A 12,630-nucleotide genomic window follows, 5' to 3' on the forward strand; every position below is an offset into this window, starting at 1 on the left:
CAGGACCCACCTGCCTCTGCTTCTTAGTGCTGGGATTACCTGTATGAATTACCGTGCTCAACTTGGACACTTCTGTTTTTCTATGACTTGGTATATTCATGAAGTCAGTCTTTGTATTGCCCATTGGGGCTCCTCATGGGAATTGAGATCTTATTTTACCAGATAAAAATTTTTTTCCCTTTTTTGTCACTTAAATCTTCCTCAAAGTTTGGAGTTGATATCATGTTCTGTGGTAAGTGGGATAATATAACAAGGTAGAGTTGTGTCCGTTCTTAGAAATGTACTCAGCAAGAGAAACAAACAAACAAAACAAACAAACAAAAAAAATTTGAGGCATTGTTAAGCCGCGATAAAGAAAAAAATACGTATTTTGCTTTTGAACTTGAGTTTAATTACTTTTCAAATTCTACATATGTAAGCAGGTTAGTTAAGGGATTTGTTTATAATAAGTGCCTCTATTTTAGCTTGGTGCTGATGAATTTAGGAATAACTGAAATTCTCTAATCTGTTTTACTGGGGTGTATTAGAGTCGAGGGAGGATGCTCTTGTGCAACTTGGAGGGAAGAACCAGACAGCGTGTGAAAGCCCAGAAAGTATTTCCACAAATTCCTCAGCCTTACCCACAGATCACAGCTCCGAGGCCATAGAGGCGGGGCTCAGTCGGGGAGTGCGGCCCAGCCAGCTCGGAACTACAGTTCCCAGAAGGCTTCGCGAGCCCAGGAGGGAAGCGGGGCCGCGGCAGGAAAGGCGCGAGCGAGCGGAGGCGGCGGCTGGTGCCCACCCCGGCGCGGTCTGGCTGGCAGCCGTCGGTGCCGCGGATGGCTTAGCATCCTAGCGTTCCCGAGCGCCGGCCGCGGCGAGCTCGCTCCTTCGCCCGCGGACTCGGCCTGTGCCGGGATGTAGGGCGCCGGTCGCGGAGGCCGCGGGGACGGCGGGGGCTTCGCGGAGGCCGCGCCGAGGATGGAGAGAGCGATGGAGCAGCTCAACCGTCTGACGCGCTCGCTGCGCCGCGCGCGCACCGTGGAGCTGCCCGAGGGTGAGGCGCCCGGAGAACGCGCGCTGCACTTTTCAGAGGCTGGCAGGCTTGGGGGATCGGCAGGAGGCGCGGGGGCGCGGCGAGCGCGGGCGGGGACGGGCTGCCCTTTGGGGTTCGGTCCGAGCGGAAATGCCTGCGGGGTCTGGCCCCGCACGGGGAAAGGGTGCGGTGGCTCTTCGCACGGGCGCGGGCTGGGGACGCGCAGGGTTTGCTTAAGCTGCAGAGTGGGGTAGTATTTATTTTAAATACGGGGCGCCGCTCAGTTTTGGCCATAGACAAAGGTTGTCAGCCACCAGACAGGTATTTGTGAAGCTCTGTTGGTGTAGCGAGCATTTCTTCCAGAGCCTTGCCTGCTTTTATGTCGTCCTGCAGACTTGTGTTGAGTGGGCTGGGTGAGAACTGGGGGGTGACTTCACACAGGAATAAAAGCTGTGTTCTGAACTTTTGCTTTGGAAAACTCCAAATGGAGGAGATGGGGCGGGGGTGGGGGCGTTGTTTGGTGCCTTGTGAAGTCAGACTAATTTTAGTGGCAGTGAGACATGGTAGCAAAACCCGGGTTGGCTGCAAACTTGAGAGCCTCCTGCCTCAGCCTTCCAAGAATTTGGATTCTAGGCATTAGGCTACCTTGCCCTGCTTAGTTCGCTCTATTCCACTCCCCACCCGACCCCACACTTCGTTTTAGTTAGCCAAGCAGAGGGATGAAAAGAAAAGTGCAGTTCGTGAGTTTGGGGATACTTTTTTTTTTTTGGAAAAGTTTTATTCTTTATGATTCTGAGTAGAGAAAATGTGGCAACTGTTTTCTCAAAAATATTTTTTGTTACGTTGCTAGAATGAAGCAACATACTTAGATAAAGTTAATTTAGAACAATCCTGGTTTCAGGAAGTAAACATCAGCTTCAACTTTTCCCTCTTTCCTTCTGTGAATCTTTCACTAGGGACTGCTCTCATGTATTTTCTGATGTCATGCTATCTGTTGATAACAGCTGATGAAGGCTGTGTGTGTAGGTTGGACACTGCTAATTGTATTGCTAACGTGTATCCGGCATTTTGCATAAATATGGTATAAACGGCTTTGATAATATTTCCTGGCTTTAAATATTCTTATATTTTAATTGTAGAAAAATTTGATAATAAAAATAAAGAAAAATCTGTCATTCCATTCTCAATAGTCAACAGTGTTAGCATTTTTACCTAACATATTTCCTACAGTGTCTTGTTTTGTGTTTAGAAAACATCACGGATGTGTATCCATAAATATATCTAATAATTTGGCAGAGCTCGGTAGGATGAATGAAACTTGCTTTTTTAAATTTTAATTTTTTTTACTGATCTTCTGAGGAGCAGCTTTGTCCTTAAGACTTAGTCTTCTGCTTCCTTTGCGTTTGTTCCTGGAAGATGAGCAGGATTTAATTATATAACCAACACCGAAAAGACTTTAATTACTAGTTTCTTAACCTGTTCTTTGGGAAGTTCTGGTCAGCAGTCTGAGTGCTTGCAGACTTGAATATTACAATCATAAATAAAGTGTTTTCTCTTGTTGCTAGGCAAAAATGGCATATGCCTACATCTCGTTGATTACAAATCTTCATTTGACTACAGTGGATTTGTTCATTTTGTTCTTTGAATTTATCTTTGTTTTGATGAATCTTTTTGAATCATGTTCAGTCAATTCTAAAAATACAAATTATTGTGTTTGCATTTTACGGCTGAACAGGGGCTGGTGAGATGGGCCACTGTGTGAAGGGACTTGCCCCCTCCCTAGACCTGGCTACCTGGCTTTGATCCCTAGACCTCAGGTAGAGACAGAAGGAGAGAACTGTCTCCACAAAGTAGTCCTCTGGCCTCCATGAGCGGTCTTTGGAACACACTGATAATGATAAAAAAGATTGAACAGAAGCGATAAGATCTTTCTAAAATGAAGAAATCAATTTTTTTTGCTTCGTTATAATTTAGCAGTCAATAAACATCTAATTATAATCAGAATAAATTGTTACAGTATGTTTGTAATCAGCTTTCACCCTAAAATTAACTTGGCTGTCCAGCACGAACGCGTAGGTACTTGATATACCGACTGGGGTACTGAGAGATGCCCTTGTATCACTACCGAGTGATGGGGAGTCTGTGGTTGAGTCATCCCATGCAGGGAGGACAAAGTGTGAAGGAAGAGGAGGGAAGGCAAAGAACTCATGTTGGAGATACGGCTTCTCTGAGCTTTGGAAGGCTCACTTGTGTTGTGCACTATGTGGAGAAAGCTAAACTTAGATTTACATTGAGGGTAGTTTGTTTAATAGGATAGAATTTGAGTGCATTTTAGCGTATATATTTGAATCACGGTCAGAATAATTGCCAGCTTTTAAAACAACAACAACAACAGCAGCAGCAGCAGCAGCAGCAGCAGCAACCACAACAAGAACAGCACATCTTTCCCCTTTGGTAGTCACTGCTGGAGCGGCAATTGCAGTCGAATAGAAGTTCATCCTGACTTCTGACCAAAGCAGGAACAGTAAAAGGCATCTCAGTGTCCTTTTCACACGTGGAGGAAGATACTTTTCAGAGAGCTGAGACAGAAGTCTGGTGTCCTGTCTGTGCCCATTTGAAAGGATGGCGAAGGTCAGTTTGTCTGAGGACGTTACAGAGGCCAGCAGATTGGTAGAAGTAATCTAGGTCTACAGAAGGAAGATGTCATCTACGTGGTGCTGTGAGGAAAGGCTAATGGCTCAGCTGCCTGTGGTCACTCACCCCAGCAAGGTGGAATCACCAGGTTCTGCTGGACAAATGCTGGGGAAAACTCCGTGCACATAAAGGCAAATCCTGTCAGGTAGTAAAAGAGAAGGACAAATACAAGGAAGGAATGAGAGCGGAGGATTCTGATAGACGACTTCCATTCAAGACTGCCTAAGAGAAAGATATCCTAAGTTTGAAGAGGACATAAAGGTCTAGTGAATGGAGCACTCGGGTCAGTTTTCTGTTAATTAAGTCCTAAAACCATGGTAATAAACGTGGCCGACCTATCTGATTTTCTCACCCCTTAGAAGGCGCTCTGTTCCTGCTTTTCAAGGTATCCTATGGATGTGGAGAAGGAAGCATCTGAGACTATTCTTAGTCTCTTAAAAATGTTTAATTAAAAGTTGCTTTATGCACATTGGTGTTTTTGCCTAAATGTATGTGTGTTCTACACTTTCCTGATGGTGGAGGGCAGAAGAGGGTGTCAGGTCCCTTGGGTCTGGAGTGAGAGATAGTGTGACCCATCATGTGGGTGCTAGGAATTGAACCTGCATACCCTGAAGGAGCAGCCCTTTGATAGTCTTACTTTAACATTACAGTTGTTATTTTATTATCCTTACATTTAATGTTTGTGATCTATCATCTGTCTGTCCATCCATCCTTCTGTGTATCCATATCTATCTTGTTTTGAGAGACATAGGGTCACCAAATGTAGACAAGGCTGGCCTGGAACTCAACAGCTATCTGCCTGCTTCTGCCTCCTTAGTGCTGGATAGGAGTAAAGGTGTGAGATAGATGCCAGGCCTGGCTATGATCTGTATCTTCATTGTAACTTAAAAACATAAGGTCCGTGTCACTATAAGCTTTATAAATATAATTAATGCAAACTTTCGATGCTCACTTAAGCTGTGTGCTTTAATTTGTTTTGTTTTCTTGGGGCAGCCATCGTGTGGCCTTGGGCAGCCTGGTACTCAGGGGTTGGTCTCAAACTCACGGCAAATGTGGAGATTGTAGGTGTGAGCGGTCTGTCGAGCTAGGCTTGTACTGTCATGATTAAATCATTCAGGCTCACAGGTACAGGTATTACCTGTTTCTGACAGTTTGTTAGGAGGTTACGTGACTGGGATTGTCATGGGTTAGAAGCTCCAAGTGGTAATGTGAGAGAGTGCCAGGACATCAGCAGAAACTTGGGCAGTATTTTCAGCCCTCATGATGACCGGTGGTAGGTGGTGACAACAGTTTGCTGGGCTGCCATCAGCATTTTAAAGAAGTGGATAAAATAATTATAGTGCATATATTAAGATAATTGTATTGTAGACCTTTTGGAATTGTGCAGAGAGGACACTGGCTGTTATGTAATGTATGGTTGCGGCTCTGGAATCAGTCACTTAAGTGCCAACATTACACAGCTGGCCTTTTAGGGCGACATAGGGATCATGGTGTCTATTTTATAAGGCAGATGTGATATAAAAGATCTCTTATATGTGGTGTTTAAGGTGATGCCTTTGGTGGAGGCAGGAGGCTAGTTTTGGTTACACAGAAAGAATTCAAGGCCAACCTGTTGCGATCCAATCTCACCCACATCCCCCAAAAGAAAGATATAGTATGTTTTGTTTATTAAATTATTATTTTTGTAGTTGAATTATATCCATGTACTGAAGTTGGGAATGTTGATTAACAATTGGTTTTCATGTTTATACTCAACAAATAGTAAAATTATGAAATGGTAATAAATTTCTCTATTCCCTATATGTGACTCAGTCCTCTATTTCTTAATGCATACCTTTAAACATAATGATTATGCCATTATCAGCATCAATACAGTTAGCACTCTCTCTTTTTTTAAATTGTTCTTGACCAGCGCGTGCTTATTTTTCTCCTTTCAAAAGTGTGTGTTAGAGCTGGGATCAAAGCCAGGGTCACAGGGCTTCTCGTGCTATGGAAGCAGTTCACCATGGCAAGCATCTCGGCTGTTCAGGCTGCTTTGCTGCACTCAGTACTCATGGTCAGCATATTGTGTTTATCTGATCCATCTCTCAATTAATGTCTTATGTCTGCTGCCGTGGTGCACGCCTTTAGTCCCAGCACTGGGAGGTAGACACAGGCAGATCTCTGAATTCATAGCCAGCCTGGTCTACACAGAGTTCCAGGAGAGCCAGAGCTGTTAGACAGAGAAACCCTTTTACAAACAAACAAACAAACAAACAAAACAAAACAAAAAACAAGCTGAAAGACTTAATATCTCTAAAAACTTCTAGAAAGTGTGAACTCTGTTGCACAACCATGTGACTATTGTTACTAGTAGTGGTTTACTGGAAAGTGGCTAATGTTGTGTTTGTTTCTCTCACAGTGAGAAAACTGTGTTTGTAAACAAGTCGTGTTAGCTGTTTAGTTAAGTCGTGTTAGTTGTTTAGTTAAGTCGTGTTAGCTGTTTAGTTGTAGAGACCCAGCCGTAGCGCAGTCGTCAAATCTAAGCCACGACCTGCACAGTGCCACTGTGAGCTCCACTGTAGCCTGGATTAGAGGTCAGCCTTCCACTGCTGTCCGCTTGAGCATGTACTCCAGGACCCTCCACCACGTCTGGTTGGCTCTCAAGTCTCCCCGTGCCCCATCATTTCCTAGTGCAGCTCCTGACCTCTGTAAGGAGGACTGCTCATGAGTTTTGCAGCACTGCCTGGCTTTGTCAGGTGTCTTCTGATAATCGGACTGGGGGAGAATGCCTTCTCTGTGGATTGTAGGAGTTATTCTAATGACATCATTTATTATCAGTCCATTGAAGTGCTAGGTACTGGGGTATTTACTGTAAATTTATTCTTTTTCCATTGTAACTTTTGGGAGAGACTTTGGTATAAGCCTCAGTATTTTAAAGGCTAAGTAAAATCTCTAAAATAATATGATACCGTTAGTAATGCAAGAGAAAAAGTTCAAAACACTGGCTGAAAAGCAATATAAATGCAATGTGGCACCTCAGATGCTGTGTGTGTGTGTGTGTGTGTGTGTGTGTGTGTGTGTGTGTGTGTGTGTCTGTCCATTGCCTAGGCTGGATGGGTAGACTTTAAGCCTCAGCAACTGTCTGTATGTCTGGCAGGGCTGAGGTTTGGGGTGCACTTTTATATGGGTGTCGGGTTCAGAGCTCAGATCCTCATGCCTGTGTGTCAGCTGCTTTCACACACAGAGACACCTTTCCAGCCTGGTAGAGGTTGATAGTTTTTGAGCCACAGTGTTTGTCCTTTTATCTAGAAATGTATGAATGTAAGTCTTAAGAATGTAAGGCAGTAAGTATATAGTTAAGGTCTCTTTCTTAGTAAAGATATTCACCTGTCTGTCTGTCTGTGCCTGTGTGGGTGTGATTGTATACCTGTTTGAGTGTCCGTGAGGGTCGGAAGAGGAGGTCAGATCACTTGGAACTAGTGTCACTGTGAGTTACCTGACATGGATCCAGGCGCTGGTTCTTCCCTAGAGCTTCAGGTAGTCTTTACCCTGAGACGTCTTGCCATTCATTTAGGTTTTTTTTTTCCATTTTCACACATACTTGTTTTGCCCCCCTCCTCCCCCTATCTCCCTGTTGTTTATACCCGCTAAGCCTATCCTTCCCTAGTGTTCCTCCTTTTGTTTTCATATCGTATTTGTTCTTCTACTGTCTACTCCCGTCTCTTCATTTGGGGGGTGGTTGTGGGTGTAGGGAGGAGAAAAGGTGTTGCACAGGCTGGCCTGGAACAGTGTGTAGCAGGCCTTTTGCCTCCCCTCTGGAGTTCTGTGATTTTGGTAGAGCCACCAAGCCTGGCATATAGTTAAGGTTTTAGAATTATTTCAGAATTATTATTTAGAATTATTATACATATCTTTTAATGCCCTGATATTTAAAATTGGCATGTTAAAATTTCCTAAGTTTCTTAAAAATTTCTCTAATTATGCTTACACAATAAAATATGTCTAAAAACCCCATCTTTTTGGAAATAAAATGTCACATGTTAAAGTTAGAGGAGATACTAGTTCTCCAGTTTTGTCTTATACCACAAGCTAAGCTTTTCTGTGGCAGTGTAGGGGGCATAAACAGCCAAGGAGCTGAGAAACTCTGCTGTCATTTGCAGTGTGTTTGATGTTCTGCCGTGGGGGACTTCTTTGCAGCTGGAGAAACTAGCTGTTTACACCATCTGTTGTAAAAGCAGGAGATACTTGAATCCTCTTCTTGTTTGTTTTTTCACCCAGATAACGAGACTGCTGTTTACACATTAATGCCAATGGTGATGGCGGATCAGCACAGGTGAGGATCAGCACAGGTGAGGAGGCACTGGCTTCTTACATCTGTGCCACCATGCTGTCTTTCCTCTGTTAGCTTTCGGACAATGTTGTATTGGTGCTTGGTCTTCAGATAGAGAGCCATTGGGATCAATAACTATTGTTAAAGAGCTCTTGCCTTGATTTACTGTTTAAAAATGTTTTCATTATTTATGTATCATCAGTTCTTTTTATTTTTTGGGGGGTATAGGTCTGTTTCTGAACTCCTATCAAATTCAAAATTTGATGTCAATTATGCATTTGGACGTGTGAAGAGAAGCTTGCTTCACATTGCAGCAAAGTAAGCCTGAAATGTTTGACATTAAACTGGTCTAGAGTAAGGGTGGAAGCTTTGGATCAGTTGCCTTACAGCAGCTATGGAGAACAATGAGAGTTGGCAGCTGAGGGGGCTGTGTCCTCTTTAGCCCTTGATGTGCCATGCTCTTCAGGCATTGTTGGCCTTGGTATGGAATTCGTGTCTCATGTTAATGAGCTTGTAGCTTGCTTTAGGTGGGGTGTAGGGATTGTCTGGATATGTGTAGAGTGTGGGATATCTGTAGAGTGTGGGATATGTGAGAGTGTGGGATATGTGTAGAGTGTGGGATATGTGAGAGTGTGGGATATGTGTAGAGTGTGGGATATGTGTAGAGTGTGGGATATGTGTAGAGTGTGGGATATGTGAGAGTGTGGGATATGTGTAGAGTGTGGGATATGTGAGAGTGGGATATGTGAGAGTGTGGGATATGTGTAGAGTGTGGGATATGTGTAGAGTGTGGGATATGTGAGAGTGTGGGATATCTGTAGAGTGTGGGATATGTAGAGTGGGATATGTGAGAGTGGGATATCTGTAGAGTGTGGGATATGTGTAGAGTGTGGGATATGTGTAGAGTGTGGGATATGTGAGAGTGTGGGATATGTGAGAGTGGGATATCTGTAGAGTGTGGGATATCTATAGAGAGTGTGGAATATGTGTAGAATGTAGGATATGTGTAGAGTGTGGGATATGTGAGAGTGTGGGATATCTGTAGAGTGTGGGATATGTGTAGAGTGTGGGATATGTGGGAGTGTGGGATATGTGAGAGTATGGGATATGTGTAGAGTGGGATATGTGAGAGTATGGGGTATGTGTAGAATGTGAGATATGTATAGAGTGTGGGATATGTGTAGAGTATGGGATATGTATAGAGTGTGGGATATGTGAGTGTGGGATATGTATAGAGTGTGGGATATGTGTAGGGTGTGGAATATGTATAGAGTGTGGGATATGTGTAGAGTGTGGAATATGTATAGAGTGTGGGATATGTGTAGAGCGTGGGATATATGTAGAGCGTGGGATATGTGTAGAGCATGGGATATGTGTAGAGTGTGGGATATGTGAGAGTGTGGGATATGTGAGAGTGTGGGATATGTGTAGAGAGTGTATTCACCAGCATTTCTTTTACCTTACTACTATAATGGATAAAGCGGCATGGTGGATGCATGTGCACTCAGTGGATTATACTACTTAGCTAGGAGAGAGTATCTTCTTACCCACATCTGACACTGACTGATTGATACCAGTTTTCCTTTCAGGATTAGGTGGCAATGTTGCAACTAATTGTTCATGATTAACTAGCTCCGGGAAAGCCAGAAAGTCAAGAATATTGTTTCATTTCTTTCAGAAACGAATTGTTCATTTTACTTTATTTGAACTTGCGTTCATAATAGAATGTAATATTTAGAAGGTGGAGGGTAATTCATTTCTGTTATGAGTTAAATGGTAGGTAAATTGGGACCTTAAAAGACAGTGTTTGACGGGCTCTTTGAATGTACCTGATTGTCTTTTATATTGTTTTAGCTGTGGATCTGTGGAGTGCTTGGTTCTTCTGTTAAAGAAAGGAGCAAACCCCAACTACCAAGACATTTCAGGCTGTACGCCCCTTCATCTGGCCGCTAGGAACGGGTGAGCTCGTCTCTATAAGCACGCATGCCCAGGCAGGCCTGGGAGTTTGCAGGGTACTCAGTTTAGATTGGTTTTCTTCCCAGTGTTTATCTTGAGAAAAATTCAAATATGATGTGTGTATTTTTATAACTGTTTTTAGTCTTTTAAGGATTTTCTCCTCAAAATTAGTCTCATAATTTTATTGAATTTGCAAATGATGATTATATTTAATAATTTACTGAATTTTTCTGATAGTTTTTCCTTTTGGAGATTTATCATTATTTGGATATAATGACAGTCTATTTTATGTTTTCTTGTTGCCCTTGTACTCTGACAAAAACAATTTAAGGGAGAAAGGGCCTATTTTATTCACAGCTGGGGTGTTCAGTTTATCATGGTGTGAAAATGAGGGTGCTGGGAGCCGGGAGAAGCTGATGACATCACATTCATAGGCAGGAAGCAGAGCAACGGGTGCTGCTGTGCCGCTCAGCTCACTGCCTCTACTCGGGTTGGCCAGGATTACAATCGGGGACTGGCGTTGGCCAGAGGCTTCTCAGGTGACTTTAGATCTCATAATCACAACTGTGTGAAAAGCTTCCTAAGTCAGTGTGTTTAACCAAACAACCAAACCCACGCAATACTAGTATTTCCAAAATGTGAAAACCTAGAGATGGCGTATTAGGTATATGTGTTTGCCTATTCCTGATAATTCTGGTCATTGACCAATCTCACTGTTATTGTATGCTATTTTAAGCCCTTTGATGCTGCTGGTGCTGTTTCCTGTCTTTTTCTGCCACATTTCCAATGTTCCATCTCTCTGTCCTTATCCTGTGCTGGTTAGATCTTTGTGAACTTGACCCAGCTAAGTCATCTGGAGAGAGCGTCACTGGAGAAATGCTTCGGTCATGTTGGCATGTAGGCAGCTCTGGCACATCTTCCTGATCAATGATTGTTGTAGTAGGATCCATCCTGCTATTGGTAGTGCTACCCCCAGAGCAGACTGAAGTGAAAACTTACCAGTTCTTTGGAAAGTGAGTTGTGTGGAGGCGTTTTGCTGGGGGAAACAAGTGAAGGAGTGTTTTCCTGGAGTAGACACAGGTAAACGGCTAAGGCAGAGTCGTGAAGAAACATTTTGCTGAAGCAGATACAAGTGAAAGGATGTTCTGCTAAAGCCAGCATGTGAAAGGACACGTGGTGAAGGAATCGTCACTAATGACATGCATGTATCGGTCCATCTTACATCGCGTAGTTGAGCTCCGTTTGTCAGGACACCGTAGAGAGAAATGCACCAAAAAACTGCTGGAGGTGGCCATGGTGGCTTGTTGCTGCTTCAGTGGATTTGGGCTGATTGACCGAGTGATGTCAGCTGAGGTGTTAGGCAAGACCTGTGGAGGATACATGATGTTTGAAGGGAGTATAAAAAGGACTTGAAGGACAGTAATGGAGGCTGAGGCCGAGCTTGGCTTGCTGTTAGAGCTAGCTGTACAATGCTTATTGGTCTCGAGTCTTCACTGATCTTCCCTGAGAGAGGACAACCGAGAACTTTTCCTGGCATTCCTGTTGGCCCTGGTCGCTCCTACTCACTAGTGTTGAGTCGAGGCCTGGCTGTCTCTGCTGGGCAGTGCCACTGCTGCAGATTCCTGTTTGCTATCCTGACTCTACCGAACAGGACTGCCGATGTATCCATGAAGTGTTTGCGAGTGGATCGAGCTGCCGCTGATGGCCTGTGAACTGAACTCCTGATTTCTAGACAACGGATGGGATCTGCTCCAAAGAACCTTCCTAAACAGGTTCACTTCCCCCAACCCCCTTCCTTTCTTTTCTATTTCCTCTGGCCGGTGGTGGGCTAGAAGGGAAGTTAAGTGTTTAAGAACCATCATTTTTTTAAAAATAAGGTTTGAAAAAAGTTAAGTTGCAGCAGATGGTCCTGGGTTGTGTAAGATATGATACTAAAATAAACCATCATTTTGGTAGCGTCCCCAATCCAGCAGGACTTTAATAAGCACATATTATTTGCTTATTAGGAAAATAAAAAAAATCATTTCAAATAAAATTTAAAATGATAACCAGTTTTTGATCTAGGATTTGAGGAATTTAGATTCATAAATCTTTTTCTCTTCAGTCTACTTCCCTGTTGTGAGTCTTTTAATTAAACTTGCAGATGTTTTTATTTTCTGAGCAGCTACTGTGTGTGATTGAGGTGGTCACATACATGAAATGGTTATGGAGATGAAACCGTCCATTCCATTGGCCTGAGGCCAGTGCTTTGGCACAGGTGTACATATATTGAACCAAGAAGCTAATGAGCCATGATTCTGCCTCGTCGGGTAGGGAAAGCTGTAGTGTCCATGCTGAGGCCTCTCTGACTGTCCACTTCATGAGTGAGTGAGGCAGGTTAACTGCGCACTAATTGGTAAATAACCAAGGACCAAGTAAGCAAGTATTTGAACATCAGGTATGTTGTGTGTCACATTTGAAGACAATTGTTAGTCACTTAGTAGGTACACTGATGATATCGGCAGGATAATGACAGGTCTGTCTTGAATGGTTACATATCTTACAATGCTTTTGGACAGCCACAGAGGTTTGGACAGCTTGGTGCACGGGAGGGGTTAAAAAGCTCTTTTAAACACATCATGTGAGGACCAAGGTGTCAGACTCAAAAGACAGG

At 43.5% G+C, this 12,630-nt stretch overlaps 1 protein-coding gene across 33 annotated transcripts in view; it reads left to right on the forward strand.

The window, feature by feature from the left end:
• Positions 1-718: 718 nt before the first annotated feature.
• The window catches only part of Hace1 (HECT domain and ankyrin repeat containing, E3 ubiquitin protein ligase 1), a 108,345-nt gene continuing 96,433 nt past the window's right edge, over positions 719-12,630 (forward strand). For 16 of the 33 annotated variants that reach the window (XR_015644893.1, XR_015644894.1, XR_015644896.1 and 13 more), the window contains exons 1-4: positions 719-1,036; positions 7,970-8,024; positions 8,250-8,339; positions 9,876-9,980. Coding sequence is in view for 9 of the 33 variants with exons in the window: in XM_087597866.1 (XP_087453992.1) it covers positions 961-1,036; positions 7,970-8,024; positions 8,250-8,339; positions 9,876-9,980 (326 nt within the window). In the remaining 24 variants the exon portion in view is untranslated. 33 annotated transcript variants of the gene reach the window in all.

Source organism: Rattus norvegicus, chromosome 20 (assembly GCF_021556685.1).
Source record: "Rattus norvegicus strain SHRSP/BbbUtx chromosome 20, alternate assembly SHRSP_T2T, whole genome shotgun sequence".
NCBI lineage: Eukaryota > Metazoa > Chordata > Mammalia > Rodentia > Muridae > Rattus > Rattus norvegicus.